Raw genomic sequence first — 17,066 nt, forward strand, 5'->3', positions numbered from 1 at the left:
AGTACTGCATGGCACATAGTTACATTAAAAAAATTATTCATCATTTATCTGAAATTCAAATTTAACTGGTCAGCCTATATTTTATCTGGCAGCCCCATGCAGGAGGGACCTGAGTTTAAAATAAATGGCTTCCCTAGGATGAAGCGCTGGGATTAGGGAAAACAGCCTGCAGCAAGCTGGGGCTTTTTGAAGGGAGGCATGAAGTCTGTTTTATTTTCATGCCAATTAAGCAATCACAGACGACCCCGTCAGAATCCAAACCCGTGACTATCATGGGACTCAAGATGAGAAAAAAATAAATAAATAAAAAAGATTAAGAGCCAGAGAGGCAATCTTCACACACACAGCCAGCCAGCAGACGGGGATTATCTCATTCAGGGAGGTAAGTGTGTTGCCTTCTCACCATGATCATAGCCCTGTTCTTGCAGAACGGGGTTCGGGAAACTCTGGTGAACTCCTCTGCCCTCCCTCATTGCCTGCCTGATGCTTGACTGCCAGCAGAGTTTCTCGTCGATGTTTGTAATTCTCCAACTTCTGAGGGTTCGCAAACCCCCCGCCTAGATGCTCTCTCAGTCCTGCAAGACTGCCAAGAAGAAACGTGACAATGCAGGGTGGCAGCTGCTGGGGGGAAACAGCCACCCCAAGTTCGATGCATTCTCTTGGCCCCCAAGGGACTGCTTCTCTTGGGTGGAGCGGGATGAGGTGCCTTTGCTGTCCCTACACGGTTTGCCAAGGCTCTGAACATGGGGTGGAGATGTGTGAAGCCAATTTAATGCAGCATTGAGTTTATTGTCTGGAATTTTGAACACAGGGATCATCCCTGCGTCATTCACCTGAGGTGATCAGTGAGTTCAACTGCAGTTTCTTTTTCACAAGGGAAGGGCAAATTACACATAAAGTGCCCCAATGGAAAGGAGCCATGTGGCGACACTTTCATTCTGCTCTCCCCCTTCTCCCTGTTGTTTCAAACTGGAGCTCGTTAATAAAACTCCACGGGGATCAGACCTTTGAGATGCACGGGAGCGGCGAGAGGGCAGAGCAGTACACACTAGCAAGGAGAGAGCCTTCCATTGTGGGTTTTTAATGAGCGCGCTTTATGAGCACCAATGCAGTTGATGAGCTTTTTTTAAAAAATCCATTTGTATTTTTTTTTTTTTTTTGAGACAGAGTCTCACTTTGTTGCCCAGGCTAGAGTGAATGCCGTGGCGTCAGCCTAGCTCACAGCAACCTCAAACTCCGGGGCTCAGGCGATCCTCCTGCCTCAGCCTCCCGAGTAGCTGGGACTACAGGCATGCGCCACCATGCCCGGCTAATTTTTTTTTGTATATATATTTTTAGTTGCTCAATTAATTTATTTCTATTTTTGGTAGAGACGGGGTCTCGCTCAGGCTGGTTTCGAACTCCTGACCTTGAGCAATCCACCCGCCTCGGCCTCCCAGAGTGCTAGGATTACAGGCGTGAGCCACCACGCCCGGCCCCATTTGTATTTTATTATTACTATTATTATTTTTAATTCTTACCATGAGACTTGGACTAGAGAGAAGCAGGCATTGCTTTAGGTGGGAGGGAAGCCAAGTAGTTAGACCACGTCAGGCCCTGGGCTTGCTCAGCTAATTTTGGGTGAAGCGCACGTGGGCAAGCCAAAGCCCCTGCACAGGGTGGTCCCCTCTGTGGGAAGGTGGCGTTGGAGGTGCTGTGCTGGCTGCTTGGCCTCGTGTCCCCAGCGAGGCTCAGGTGGAGAACAGCCGGGAACACACATGAGGTTGTCACAGCCTTCTACCTGTCCAGGGATTGACGGCCAATAATAACTTTGGAGAGAAATAACTCTTCTTATTTTATTAACCATAGCCCTGGGCCAGGGAAGGGGGAGAGTAAGTTTTAAAAAAGTGCTTTTCGTTTGTTTGTTTCTCTGCGAGTTTATGGTGTAGAGCCAAACTGAAGGCAAATGAAGGCCATTCTCCCCCTGCCCCACCCAAAGAATAACTCACTTGGGAAAGTTTTTGCTTTCGTTTGGAGTTTCTTCTTCGAACTTAATTTTCACTTAGTGGAAGCGGTTAGAAATGTGAGCTATTTCTAAAGCCCTTGATGTGGATGACAGAAGTGGGTACAAATCCTGTCACACAGAGAAACCAGAGGGACCTGGCTGTCAGTGTCGGACCCCCCAGAGACGATGCCTCTGTGGTCCTTATGAGATGATGGACGAGGTTGCTTTGGATGCACTAAGTGACGCCACGTGCCCCTCTGTTAGGTGTCGGCGTGCACCCTGACCCTACAAGATGCCGAGAGAAAACACTCACTTCATCTACGGCTACTCCAAGAAGGGGCGCCGCCACTCGTACATCACCGCCGAAGAGTAAGTTCAAACCCAGACCCAGCAGGGTGTCCAGTTTGCTGAAAGCCGCTGACTTGCACCGGCACAGGCCGCATTTCTCTCTCCAGAAAGTAAAATCCCCGGCAACAGGGTGAGGAGACCCCGTGGTCCTTACAAGGGCTCACTCAGGCTTCTGAGGCCACCCAGGCAGGAAGACAGGAAAGATAAAAAGTTGGATCTTGCTGTTGTGTCTGCATTCCTGGCTCTTGGGCCTTAGCGGTAGGTCCCCAAGCTGAAAAACTTGTGTCCAGGATCGAGATGCCTCTTTCCTCAAGCCTAATTCTGTCCACTCCACTCAAGCTCCTGAAGGTGGTTTGCAGACAGAATGAAGGTGAGTCGCTAAACAGCCAGTGAGGACAAAGGCAGGCGTGCGTGGCTCAGCCTGCAGCCTGACTCCAGGGTGAAGATGGTGCAGTGTAACTTTATCCTAGAGAAAGGCATTTGGTGTTCAGAGTCAATTAAAAATAAATATTTATATGATTAAGCATTTCTGAGTGCAAAGTGTTGTATACCAGCCCAAGACACTGTTCTAGCTCACAGTCTATTAGCTGGGCATGGTGGCGCATGCCTGTAGTCCCAGCTACTCGGGAGGCTGAGGCAGGAGGATCGATCGCCTGAGCCAAGGAGTTTGAGGTTGCTGTGAGCTAGGCTGACGCCACGGCTCTCTAGCCTGGGCAACAGAGTGAATCAACAGACTCTGTGACTCTTCTTGAAAATATAATTTTATTTATCTCCCACGTAAGAATCCAAGAGTAAAAAGTTCAAGGTCTATCAGTTTTTCCTCTTGCTGGTTATTTCCCGTTGGAAGTTGCTTTTTGTCTCCATGGCTGAAGATGGCACACCGCTATCCCCATGTCTCGCCCGCAGAAGGGGCAGGGAGGAAGGAGAGGCTAAGGCCATTCCTTTCAAGTGACACACATTCCTTCTGCTCCCTCCCCACCTGGTGACACCCACCCTGGTTGGCATCATCCTTGCTGTGTTGTAAATGAGGAAAGGTTTAGAGAAATCACGAAACCTACAGCCCAACATGGTAGCACAGGAACTTGAATCCGGGTCTGTTTGCCTACAGAGTCCGTGCTATTAAGACGCAAATATTTGCACAATCCCAACCAGTGAGAGGCTGGGGCAGAGATCAGCATGTCTGCGTGAGGCTGAAGGCCCAACAGCTTCTCGCTGGAGGCAGGATCAGTAGGCTGAAAACTGAGTTGTCCTCTGCCATTTTGGTGCCATTACTCCCAGCCGGGGAGGGTCCAGGTGCAGCTACAGCCTTGACGGGGTTACTTTCGGGGACTAGTCAGGAAGACAGAGACCAGCTAGGAGTTTCGGCATACAGACTTTGATGTAAGGAATGGGTTGACCAGGCATGAGGAGGCCAAGAAGACAGAGAGGTAACCCAAGGGCAGCCCCTGGGTAGGGGAAGGTAGGGAAGGTGGGGGTTGCCAGGAGGAACCCCACAGAGATGGAACTCAGGTCTCTAAGCAGGGAGGGGGGTTCTGTTTGGCTGCTTCTGGTGCTTCAGGAGCGTAAAGGGACCCGTGATCAAGCACACTGAGCTCTGAGGTGGTGGCACAGGTGGGCGGGTGCTCTTGCTGGGGAGGGGCCCGATGCGCCAGCTCGGGGAGTGCCGGATAAAGAGCTGGTGGTTGGGCCTGACTCACCGTGTGAAGCCTGTTGCTGGGGTGAGGCCAGACAGGAACAGGAAGCAAACTGGAAGGAGCAGCTCCCCGCCCTGCCTGAGCACTCTAACGGGAGCCCACAGGCACAGGAGCAGTGGGGTTTGCAGAGAGCAGCCCCAGCATCACAGAGCAGAGCATAGAAAGGTGGGCTTGAAGTTGAGGGACAACAGCTGAATAAAAGGCACGGGGGTTTCTTACCATTGCCCCGTGAAGGAACCCCCTGACTGAAGGCATACGCTTTGTGTGTCTTGCAACCTGAACAAGGTGCTTGTGCAGGGTCAGCTAGATTCTCCGGCATCTTCCTTGAGAACACGAAGGAGCCTCAGGGTTCCAGTGCAAAAGAAAAACCCCCATTTGACCTATATGTGTGGGAGCTGTCGTTTTGTCAGCAGAGAGCCACTCCTTTTGACATTTTTCTGTGTGTAGGGGGGGGTCAGATGACCAAAGCCCCCAGCACAGTGACACACTTAACTTCAGTCCGTGAGGGAAGGAAGCACTGCATGCATAGAACATCGTGATCTCGTGCAGGGTAGTGAACATCAGTCCAGGAAATAACCACCTGTGCACAAGACCAGGCATGAAAAGACTCATTGCTCTCATGAAATGTCCCTGCCCCGAGGGCTGCTTGTTCAAACGGGTGCGGTACTGTTAGGGGAACGAGGACAGCTTCGTTGGAACAGTGCATCTCCAGGATCTGAGGATATTTATCCTTATCAAAATAGTGCCACCAGGTAGCTTGAGGAAGAACGATGCAAAATAAGTCCTTACACCTAGCCAAAAATGGCAACGCACCTGCTTTGAGTGTTACCTATCTCTTTGAAACCTCAGTGGAAAGGGATTCTCACAGCTGAATAGGGCCGAAGTCATCCCTGGAGCTTGTTAAAATGTGGATTCCTAGGCACTGCCACCAAGAGGCTGATTTGATAGGCCAGGAGTGGGGCCCCCAAATCTGCTCCTTCACATGCAACTCAGGTGATTGCTGAGGGTGGCATTTAGGTGACATTCTGAGGAGCCCTGCTATGTTGGGCTCTGGTGACTGTGTGGCATACTCTGGTGCCTTTCGCTCTCAGTCCCTTGCGTGTGTTATGAGTGTCACATGACTGTGCATAAGAGCTGGAACAGAGCTCTGTCTGTGTCGAGATGTTCAAGGGGATGGCCACAGGGTCAAATTGCAGCACAGGCATGCTGGGAGTGGAGTCACCTGCCTCCAGTCACAAGAGCCCATTGAATACTCCTTGTGACAGCTTCCTTTTAGGGAAGAGTGATTCTGTTTGAAAAGCGCTGGCCTGGGAGATGGGAGACCGGGATCTGGCAAAAATTCTAGTGCTCACTCCTTGCGTTTCTAACACCAGTTGCTGTGAATGCTGGTTCTGCCACTTAATGGTTGTGCAAACCTTGGGCATTTTAGCAGCCTGATGTCAGCTGTAAAATGAACATCAGTCCTTCCTCAGAGGACTGTAGTCAGGGTGGAATAAAATCACATAAGTCGGGTGTTTATCACAGTGCCTGGCACATGTTGGGGCTAAGTGAATGGAAGTCACTATGGTGGTGGTGACGTTGATGAATCTCGGTTGGTCTCAACTTCATGATCTATAGGATGGGTGGATCGGCCTCCATAACTGGGTCAGAGTTGCCATCTAGCACTGTCACTCCATCCCATTGAGAGAGGGACAGGATGAGCTGGATGCCTCAGCAGCCTTGAGACAGAGGTGGTCTGGTAGATGGTACTGGACAAAAGTCTCCCCAGAAGGAGAGGCTTGGTTCAACCTTACTTCTCTTGTAGCTGCTCCACCTCTTGTAAGTCACTCCGCTCTGCAGAGCCTCTCTTAGCAAGTTGATGGCCACAGATAACAGGCTGAGTGCTCTCAATTTTGACCATGCTGTGATGGTCAGCAGATGTTAGCTAGGGCGTGCACAGCCCCACACACTATTTCCAGGGCCTTTGTGGTAACTGTGATGCTTCCCAGGGGTCACTGAGCACAAGGCCCAAAAGGCTGGTTTAGACCCCAGATTGGCATCCCACTGCTTGGGACCAGATCCTTCGCAATATGTAACGCTACACCTTTGCTCTAGGTTCTGCTCAGACACTCCCCCCCCCCCCCCCCGGGCTGCAAGGAGTAAAGCGGGGAGCCTGGGTTTGGGGAAGAGAGGACACAAACACAGTTGAGACAGACTCGGGTTCAAATCCTAGCTCTGTCTTGTGCTAGCTCTGCATGACCACTAGCAAGCCATTTCATCTCTGCTTTTATTTCCTCATCTGTGAAATGGGAATGGTAAATGGTCCCTACCCTGGAGAATGAGAATCAGATAAGATAATGCATGTAGGATGTTTAGCACAGCACCTAGGTTATGGTCGATATTCGGTAAATGCTAGTTTTCATTTTCTTTTTGTGGACCAAATTGGAAAAAATGTTCAAATGAGCTTTGATGAGCTTTGATGAGAAGAAGAGATAATTCAGCCCTAACAAATACATTGTCCACATAAGGATCAGTTGCTATGGCACTTCTTGTGCCTGGAACTTGGGTTGTTAGGCCTTGCCAGTTGGCAGTGCTCTTGTTGGGCACACACCTAGCAGGCTCCTAGACAAGGACCCGTCCCTGGATACAGGTGCTGGAGCTCTGGTCGGGTATGGGAGCGGGGAAACTACTTGGGGACTGGGAGGTGCTTCTTTGAGCTGTCAAAGCCCATACAAAGACAGAAGAAGATCAATCTATGTTTCATCACGATCTGGAACAGTGTTTCTATGACAAGGCGGATTTGTCTGTCTCTTGGGCCAGGGCCGCGGGGATTGGCATCCTGACAGTGATCCTGGCAATTTTGCTGCTCGTCGGCTGCTGGTATTGCAGGAGACGAAGTGGATACAGAACCTTGACGGTGAGTATAGTTCCCACTGCCGGGATCCCTGCAGATTCAGGACTCCCTTTCCACTTCTTCCTCTGGATTTCTGAAGAGTGGGAGGACATTCTCACCATCACCTCTAGCTTGGATTTGCTATATTGTACTTGTTGCAAAGCTCCTTTTGCCTTTGCCCAGGCATGACCCCCAACCAGGAACTTGCCCTGTGTCTTGTCTGTTCTGGGCTGCTATAACAGAATATAAAAGACTGGGTGATTTATGAAGAAATGAAATTTATTTGCCTCACAGTTCTGTAGGCTGGACGTCCAGGGTCTGGGGGCTGCATCTGGTGAGGGCCTCCTTGTTGCGTCATATCGTTGTGGGAGGCGCCATGCGGGCAGGAGAGTATGAGAGAGCAAGAGAGGGCCGCCCTCGCTTTTGTGACAAACCCACTCCCGAGATAAAGACGTCAATCTATTCATGAGGGCGCAGCTCTGGTGACCTAATCACCCTTTCAAGATCCCGCCTCTCAACACTGTTGCATTGGGGGTTAAGTTTCCAACACGTGTGAATTTTGGGGGACATAATGGTCCTACTCATAGCAAACTTGGGTACCTGGCTGTTGTGTGTCACCGAACACCCATGGTCTGTGGGGCACTCGGGAAGGGGTTCGTGGTCCTCTTGCACAGCAAGTAGCAGTATATTAGGCACGTCAAGTCTTACCAATACTTACAGGGATTCCTGCTGGCTCCACTCCTCCACTCAGTGGCCCACTCCTCACCTTGCCTCTTCCCCCCTTTCCTCCCAGTCACCTGGGAATTCCAAGTTCTTCTGACTCCACACTGGCAGCTCAGCATGTCCAAGACCCCTTCAGACATCAGTGCGATGAGAAAACCATCCTCTCCGGATCACTGTGTGTGTGCGTGTGTGCGCGTGTTTAAGCAGGCTCCTTCCTTCTTGGATGGCCAACATGGTTTTAATGGTATTTTTTCTTCTTTACCCAAGTGAACAGGAAGCTAACACAATGACACTGTCCAGTCTTGTGGTACTAGGATCTTCCACCAATGGGAAATATCGGTTGAGTCTATAAACCATAAAAACTACAAGGTTCAGCAATCTCACCTCAAAGTCAGGCAGCACCTTAGCCTTTAAGCACCCGAAGGCGTTCCCCACAGTGAGCGATGGAACGAAAGGGTTTTTCTCTCTCTCTCCTCCTGGTTATTATTACAGATATGAAAGCTTTTCAGGTTGATGCATAATGGGAAAAAAATAACTTTACGAAAGATGTCGGGAAGTCCCGTGCTCATTCAGCAAGCACGGGGTCAGAGGAAAGTGGCCTGGGAAGGAGAGGAGGGTCAGTGTGTGTGTGTGGGGGGGTGGGGTGGGGGTGGGGGCTGGGCAGTCTGGTGAGAAGGGGAAGGTGAGAGATGCACCTTCAAATTCTTTTCCTTCTTGCCTAGGAACTTGGGAAGCCTCGTGCCTCTGTTTCCCCAGAGCCTGTCTTGCCAGAGTGTGAATACGAATACAAACCATGAAAGGCAGGGCAAGTCTGGGACTGATGCACCCCCCAAGCATAGCCCTCTAGTGCAGGGGTCCTCAAACTTTTTAAACAGGGAGTCAGTTCACTATACCTCAGACCGTTGGAGAGTGTGCACTGTGGGCCCAGGACGAGTCGGCTGCTAAGCAGGACAGGCAGCGGTGGCAAAAACACCTGGAGGGCTGGATAAATGTGCTAGGCGGCCTGCATGTGGCCTGCGGGCAGTAGTTTGAGGACACCTGCTCTAGTGGGTTGACAGTGGGAGCCCCGGAAAGGGCAGGGAAACTGCGGCCTTCTGATTTCAAGACCGTTTCTTTTTTAAGCACCAGCAAGAAAAGCTTCATCTTTCTCTGCTGCACCCGTTTTAATAAAAGAATTTGCTCTGTAAAATTTGGATTCAGTCAAAAGGCTGCACTTACGGACCTAGCAGGGCACATTTTTGCCTTAAGGCCCCAGGTTCAGCTAGGAGGGGAGGGTTTTGCTCTCTGCCACAGAACTCCATCTGTAACTCCAGCATGGGGTTATGACATTGCCTTGTAATTAGTTATTTACTTTTTACCTTTTCCACCTGTTTTCTTCCCCCCATTTATGAACCAATACAGAGACTATTTCTTATTCATCTTTGTTTCTCTAGTGCCCAGTGCAGTGCCTGGCACATGGCAGTCATACAATTGTACGGCGTCAGCATTGGGTCTCATGGTCTGCCCCTGACTTGCGTGGTTTAGGATCTTAGGTTTTAACTTCTCCAAGCCTCGTTAGCTCTTTTCTGCACCTCGCCATGGTGGAAACACATGATATATTGGTAACATGATGTCTGTCCGTTTTTATTTAATACATATTTTCTTCTATGTTTTTATTTCATTATATACTCGAATATCAAAAACACAATGATTCAGTCTTTCAGGGAGTGCTCTATGCACTCAATATACCGGTACCCACTTCCTTACTAACTACAATTATTAGCTTGCTGCCACTGGACACAAAGATAATGATGTTTCTCCTCTATGCTTCAGTGCTCTCATCTTAAATTCATTCATTTTAAATAACAGAGAGTCTTAATGTGTGTTCAGACACTGTGAATATTTTGCTTGGTAAGGTTCAAATTCAGCCTACCATGTCGACATTTCTCTATGACTGGATCAATGATTTGTAGAGCTTCTGCAATTTTTATGAGATGGAAATGTGTTTAAATTTCTTTGTTCCCCTACTGCCTAAAAATGCTATCATATTTATTTTTTTTAATTAATATTAAAATCTTGTTTTGAGACTTTCGTATCTCTAGAAAAGCCAGGTTGGGAATCAGCAGTCTAAGAAATTTAGGCAAAATTATGTAAAATAGTGCAGTAAGTACTGCATTTAATTGCATACTTATCTCCTTTTCTCTCTTTGGTGATTCTATTTCCATTTTAAAGCAAAAGAACATAAATGACAATAAATACAAGCTTTGGGCACCTGAATCACTCCACTTTTAGCAGCCGTCATTAAGCTTTGAACTGTCTACTTGCAACTTTCATTGACCAACTTTGCTTTGAACTGTCTGCTTCCAACTTTCATTGATGGTAGTGAGGATGTTTGGAATTTAGATCTCCTAAAATTTCTCCCTTGGTTAACAATTTCCCTGAGCCCTGAAAAACATCTTTTGAAAGGAAAGAGTTCTTTTTGGCAGTAACATGTTTCTGCAGAAGGAAGTAGGAATGATTTGTAAGGAATCGAATGTGGATTTTTATATTTACCACCAGTTTTATACCATCACTTGGAAGTTTAGGACATAATATTTTTTTCATTCCTGGAGAAGAATGTCAAGGCTCCTGCTAACAGCTCAGTTTACGTTCATGTCTCAAAGTATTGTGTTTCTCAATGGTCAGGGGACACCTGCACTGGGATCACCTGAGATTCTTGCTAAAAGGCAGATTCTGGGACTATCTCTGGTGGTGGGGTGGAGGAATCTGCATTTTAACATCCTGAGTTAGAATGCAAATGCAGAGAATTAGCAGTGAACTGAGAGAGTGGATCACATTCCTATCCTGTGGCAGGTGAGAAGCTTAAGAAAAAGAAAAAAAAACAATAATTGACAGTTTTATTTTTTCTTCCCAGTCTGCAATTTATTTCTGGCTTATTGCCTTAGTTAGGACTTCTAGGATGATGTTGAAAAGGAGTGATGAGAGGAGACATCCTTGCCTTGTTCCTGATCTTAGTGGAAAAGCCTCAAGTCTCTCATCATTAAGTATGGTTTGCTGTAGGAATTTTTGTAGATATTCTTCAGCAAAGTTGAGGAAGTTTCCCTCTGTTCCTAGTTTATTGAGAGTTTTTAAATATGAACAAGAGTTTGATTTTTATCAAATGCTTTTTCTGCATGTATTGATATAATCATGTGATTTTTCTTCTTTAGCCTGTTGGTGTAATGAATTAATTGATTTTCCAACGTTGAACCAGTTTTCATACCTGGGATAAATCCCACGTAGTCATAGCATATAATTCTTTTTATACATTGTTCGATTTGATCTGCTAACATTTTGTTGAGGAGTTTTGCATCTATATTCATGTGAGATATTGATCTGTAGTTTTCATTTCTTATAATGTCTTTGTCTGGTTTTGGTATTAGGGTAATGCTGGCCTCAACAACTGGTTTAGAAAGTATTTCCTCTGCTTCCGTCTTGTAAAAGAGGTCATAGAAAATGGTATAATTTCTTCCCTAAATGTTTAGTAAAATTTGCCAGTGAACCCATCTGGGCCTGGTGCTTTCTGTTTTAGAAGGTCATTAATTTTTGATTCAATTTTTATGGTAGATATATGCCTATTCAGATGGTCTATTTCTACTTGTGTGGATTTTGACAGATTGTGTTTTTCCAAGATTTGTTACATTCATATAGGCTTTCAAATTGTGAGCATAGTATTTCTTGCTTATCCTTTTAATGTCCATGGGCTCTGTAGTGATTACTCGCTTTCATTTCTGATAATAGTAGTTTGTGTCTTCTGTCTTTTTTTTTTTTTCTTAGCCTAGCTTAAGACTTATCAATTTTACTGATCTTTTCCAAGAACCAGCTTTTGGTTTCATTGATTTGCTCTATTGATTTTCCATTTTTAATTTCATTGATTTTTGCTTTAATTTTTCTTTTTCTTTCTTTCTTTCTTTCTTTCTTTTTTTTTTTTTTGCTTACTTTGGATTTAATTTGCTCTTCTTTTTCTAGTTTCCTAAGGTAGAGGCTTAGATGACTGATTTTAGATCTTTCTTCTTTTCCCATATACACATTCATTATAAATTTCCATCTAAGTACTGCTTTCACTGCATCCCACAAATTTTGATAAGTTGTATTTCAATTTCATTTAGTTCAAAATATTTTTAAATTTCTCTTGCGATTTCTTTTTTGACTCATGTGCTATATAGAAATGCATTGCTTAATCTTCACATATTTGGGGATTTTCTAGCTATCTTTCTGTTATTGGTTTCTATTTTAATTCTATTGTGGTCTTACAAGCAAACATTATATGATTTCTATTCTTTTAAATTTGTTAAGATATGTTTTATGTCCCAGAATGTGGTCTATCCTGGTGAATGTTCTATCTGGGCTTGAGAAGAGTATGTATTCTGCTGTTTGATGAAGCAGCCTATAGATATCTATTATATCTAGTAGATTGATAGTCTTATTGTTTGACTATGTCTTACTAATTTTTCATCTGCCATAGTTGTCCATTTCTGAGAGAGGAGTGTTAGTCTCCAACTCCAACTCAAACTCCATGGTAGATTCAACCATTTCTCCTTGCAGTTTTTCTCTCATGTATTTTGATATGCTGTTTTAGGTGCATACACGTTAAGTGTTCCTATGTCTTCTTGGAGAATCAATCCCTTTGTCATTAGGTAATGCCTCTCTCTTTCCCTGATAACTTTGTTTTCTTTGAAATCTCTCTCTGAAATTAATACAGGAATTCCTACTTTCTTTTGATTAGCATTAGAATGGCATATCTTTCTACATCCATTTACTTTTAATGTACATGTTGTCTTTATATTTAAAGAGGGTTCTTATAGACAACACAGTTGAGTCTCATTTTTTGATCCAATCTATCTCTGTCTTTTAATTGGTGCATTTAGATCATTGATGTTCAAAATGATATTGATATGGTTGGTGTAATATCTATCATATTTGTTACTGTTTTCTATTTATGACCCTTGTTATTTGTTCCTATTTTTATTTTCCATTTTTCTGCTTTTTGTGCTTTTAGTTGGACATTTTATATGATTCCATTGTCTTTTCTTCCTGATATTCTTTTTTTTTTTTTTTTTTTAGTTTTTTTTAGTGCTTGCCCTAGAGTTTGCAATATACATTTAGAACTAATCCAAGCCAACTTTCAAATAAGACCATACCACTTCATGGGTAGTACGTGTACTTTATAATAACAAAATAATCCTAATTCCTTCCTACTTTCCCTTGTATCATTACTGTCATTCATTTTACATGTATATAAGCAGACGTAATCAAATACATTGTTGCTATTATTATTTTGAACTATTAGACCAAAATTGTCTGTTAAAGAATAAGGAAAAGTATTTATTTTCCTTCACTTATTCTTTCTTTGATGCTTTTCCTTTTTTCACGTAGATCTGAGTTTCTGACCTATATTATTTTCCTTCTCTCTAAAGAACTTCTAACATTTCTTGCAAGGTAGGTCTACTGGCAACAAATTCCCTCAATTTTTATTTGTCTGAGAAAGTCTTCATTTCTCTTTCACTTTTGAAGGATAATTTTGAAAGAGGTTCTTTTTGTAGATTCACTCTTCTTCTCCTTCCCTTCAGAAATATTCTTTGACTGACTGCTGGGTGCCAGGCACTGCACTAGGGCTTTACCTTTAGTTAAGTCCCATAATTCTGAGAAGCAGGTGATCTCATCCTCCTACTGGAATTCAGAGAGGTAAAGTGACTAGCCTGAGGACACACAGCAAGTAAGTGGCAGAACCTAGATTAAAACTCATTCTTAAAATTTTGGCTCCCTTCTCTTTTCATTAATGGACCCAATATTTCTTCTCACCCACTCACTTTTATCAATTTACTTTTCAGGATAAAAGCCTTCATGTCGGTAAACAAAGCGCCTTAACAAGAAGATGCCCACGTGAAGGGCTTGGTCATCAGGACAGCAAACTGTCTTTTCAAGAGAAAAATTGTGAACTTGCGGTAGGTTGAGATCCTGCATCCAGGTATTTTCACATATGGCTGTTTTTAACTCAAGTGAACACAATCATTCTCATTTAAAAAGCAAGGACAATGTGAATGTACTTGATGCCACTGAACTATACACCTAAAAATGGTTAAAATGGCAACTTTTAGAGTATTTAGATACAATAAAAAATAAATAATAATAAAAACAAGAAACAAGGGAAGCACAGAGATTTTCTAAAATTGTATCCTCTAATATCCACATGTTCTGGGATATGTAAGACCCAAAGGAAGATCTTGGTTCTGGATACAATATCCTTTTGTTTTACATTTTTAGTTCTATTTGCCTTTTTCATAAATGTACATATATAGGGGAGGGAAAAAAGGACCTATTATTAATTGTACAGAGCCGTGCTGTCTGATGGCGTTGTCACTAGCCACATGTTGCTGCTGAGCACTTGAAACATAGTAGTTTGAATTAAATGCACTATAATCCATATCTTATTTCAAGGACATATCATGTGGAAAAGAATATAAATAATTCTTTAATGATTTTTATATTGATTACATATTGAAATGATATTTTGATATTAATATATTGGGTTAAATAAAATATTTTATTATAGTTAAAATATTTTATTTATAGTTTTTTTTTTTAAGTAGCTACTAGAAATCTTAAAATTACACATCTGACTTGTATGCCATATCTACCATGTTTCCCCGAAAATAAGATAGGGTCTTATATTTATTTTTCCTCAAGAAGACACCCTAGGGCTTATTTTCTTTTAAGTTGGGTACAACAGTCTACATTTATTCAAATATAGTTAAGTTGCCTTCTTCTGGAACATCATCATAACTCTCTAAACCCCAAATTCCATCCTGAATTTCTTGTGACTCTATTTCCTTTAGAACCATTGGCCCCAATCTCTCATGTGGAGCAATAGAGCTCTCATGGGGCAGATGAGAAGGGCTGCTCGTCTTCTTTCCTGCTCCACTACGAAATGCACGGGTTGTGCAGATACACCGCGTAGCCACCCCCATCACTAGGTCTTATTTTCGGGGTGGGGCTTCTATTGCGCAAATGCTTAGAAATCCTGCTAGGGCTTATTTTATGGGTAGGTCTTATTGTCGGGGAAACACGGCATTGGCAGCGCTGGCACAGACACGGTGTAGCATAATGGTTAAGAGCACTGACTGTGGAGCCAAGTTACTGAGTTTGACGCGTAGCTTCACCGCTTACCAGTTGTGTGACCCGGGGCCAGTGACTGAACCTCTCTGTGCCTCAGTTTCCCACTCTGTAACATGAAAACAATGAAAATAATCCTAGAACTGTTGTGAGCAATAAATGAAGGCCTGACACACCTGTGCTCTGTCGGTAGCATCCACGTGCCTTTAGACACAGTTACAAGCATCTACGTGGTAAGGATGCAGCGTATGTTAGTGTCTGTAAGTAGGTTTCAAGAATCCATCAGTCAGGGCTTGGGACTTCTGACATGGAGAATCCAGGTACAGATAAGCTTTTGGGATTTGGGGAAACCCCTTAGCTCTATTTTTCTCTACCCTTCCCCTAAAAATGTTTTGATATAAACACAGGAAATTTAGCAGTTACCTCCTTGGGTGGAGATTAGATGCAGGCACTTAGGAGTTTCAGTCCACAGCAAAAGTATATATATGACACTAGCTGTTTTTACTTAATCCCTTCCCAGAAATGCACACACTGTCGGCAAGCCCACAATCTCCTTTTCTCATTCTCACAGGTTCCCAACGCTCCACCTGTCTATGAGAAACTCTCTGCAGAACAGTCCCCACCACCTTACTCACCGTAAGAGCCAGCAAGACACCTGAGAAATGCTGAAACGACATCCTTCACGCTTTTGCTTGAACTTAATATCTAGTGTTCTGCTTCGGATGCTGTAGGAACAATGTATACCATCTCTAATAACAAGCCAATGTTAAATTCTTAGTAGGGCAACTAGCAGTACTAATTAAGTGAGGAAATGATGAGAAATATTAAAATGGGAAAACCTTTGTCAATAAATGTAATGCATGATACTGTCTGTGCCAGTGGTGATGCTAATAAACCTATGTTGTTATTTTCTGAGGGACAGAATTCAAGTGGGTCTTCGAGGACCATCCAATTTCTTTTTACTGGAAATCTGGCCAATAACGAACCAACTATTCAGATCTTTGAAGATGCAACCTCTTGACTAACACGAACTGTTTACAGGATTGTTGCAGCTGAGTTTGTGCTATGGAGAGCTCACGAAGGAAGCTTGACAGGTTTAAGACAGAGCTTGTTGACCTATTTATCTGATCAAGAAAATGTCAGCAATATCTTTTTGTGTTCTAAGATTTCAGGACACTACGATAACATACCATAAAGTTCCTGCATCTTAAGTAAGAAATACTATGCAGTCTAATTATATTTCACTGCAAGGCTCAATGCAATCCTAATTAATGACAAAAATTTTCTAGGCCAGGCAAGGTGGCTTACTCCTATAATCCTAGCGCTCTGGGAGGCTGAGGCAGGAGGATCTCTTGAGCTTAGGAGTTTGAGACCAGCCTGAGCCCTGAACAAGACCCCATCTCTACTAAAAAGAGAAAAAATTAGTGGGGCATGGTGGCAGACACCTGTAGTCACCTCTACTCTGGAGGTAGAGGCAGGAGGATCACTTAAGGCCAGGAGTCTGAGGTTGCTGTGAGCTAGACTAATGCCATGGCACTCTAGCCTGGGTGAAAGAGTGAGACTCTGTCTTAAAAAAAAAGGACTGGAAAGGACTTAAATCAGTAAAAGCTACTGTACTTTGGCTGATGTCTGTGTATTGCCTTAAATGCCCCTGTGGTGGTAGTTTAGCTCCTTTGAGTTAAAAGGTGGTAGTTTAGCTCCTTTGAGATTCTGGAATGGTGTCATTATTTGCATGGCAACACTGCAATTTCTTTTTTGGTCATATCCACATATTGCCAACGCTATTAATCTAATATTTTTCTTTCAGGCAGCTCATTAAAAATTTTTTTTGTCTTAGATTTCCATCACTACCCTAAATGGAAAGCCAGTATTCTTTTCTATAAGTAGAGGATAACTATAACAATGAATATAATAAAAGCAAATTATTTTTATTAAGACCTAGGAAGACATTGTCACAGAAGGCTGTGAATCTGAGACCCACTCTCTTTGTAAAAGAGGGAGCAGAGTGAAAATCAGAAGAAAGTTAAGGCTGTCTTTGACATCATCAGCAGGCTTGTGAGAGTTTTAAAGAAATGACTTTCTCACTGCGTGATTCACTGTTATTTAATGGTGAGTCAGTAAACTACCTAAGATCGCCGGTGTCATCGGAAACACCAGTGTAACATAACTGCACTATTTTCTACCAAAGACAAGATTGCACTGAAGAGAAAAAACACAGAATGAAGAGACTTATTACACACATTGAAAAAAATGACATCCAACAAAATACTAAAATATCATCCTACTCTTCCTGATTTTTGTCAAGTCTTACTAC

General features: G+C 43.7%; 1 protein-coding gene across 1 annotated transcript; it reads left to right on the forward strand.

Moving 5' to 3' along the window:
- Window positions 1-327: 327 nt before the first annotated feature.
- Window positions 328-15,647, forward strand: MLANA (melan-A). Its single transcript, XM_012738081.3, has 5 exons — window positions 328-382; window positions 2,249-2,353; window positions 6,826-6,922; window positions 13,471-13,584; window positions 15,324-15,647. The coding sequence occupies exons 2-5, from the start codon at window positions 2,277-2,279 to the stop codon at window positions 15,390-15,392; spliced, it is 357 nt and encodes a 118-aa protein (XP_012593535.1). The 5' UTR covers window positions 328-382; window positions 2,249-2,276; the 3' UTR covers window positions 15,393-15,647.
- Window positions 15,648-17,066: the final 1,419 nt, after the last annotated feature.

The sequence above is a fragment of the Microcebus murinus genome, chromosome 12 (genome assembly GCF_040939455.1).
Source record: "Microcebus murinus isolate Inina chromosome 12, M.murinus_Inina_mat1.0, whole genome shotgun sequence".
Classification (NCBI taxonomy): Eukaryota; Metazoa; Chordata; class Mammalia; order Primates; family Cheirogaleidae; genus Microcebus; species Microcebus murinus.

Excerpts from the sequence above, each read along its gene's own strand:
- MLANA (XM_012738081.3), top strand. The coding sequence starts at position 2,277 with ATGCCGAGAGAAAACACTCACTTCATCTACGGCTACTCCAAGAAGGGG. Across the intron at positions 2,354-6,825 it reads TCGTACATCACCGCCGAAGA|GGCCGCGGGGATTGGCATCC; the intron begins GTAAGTTCAAAC and ends CTCTTGGGCCAG. Across the intron at positions 13,585-15,323 it reads AGAAAAATTGTGAACTTGCG|GTTCCCAACGCTCCACCTGT; the intron begins GTAGGTTGAGAT and ends TCATTCTCACAG.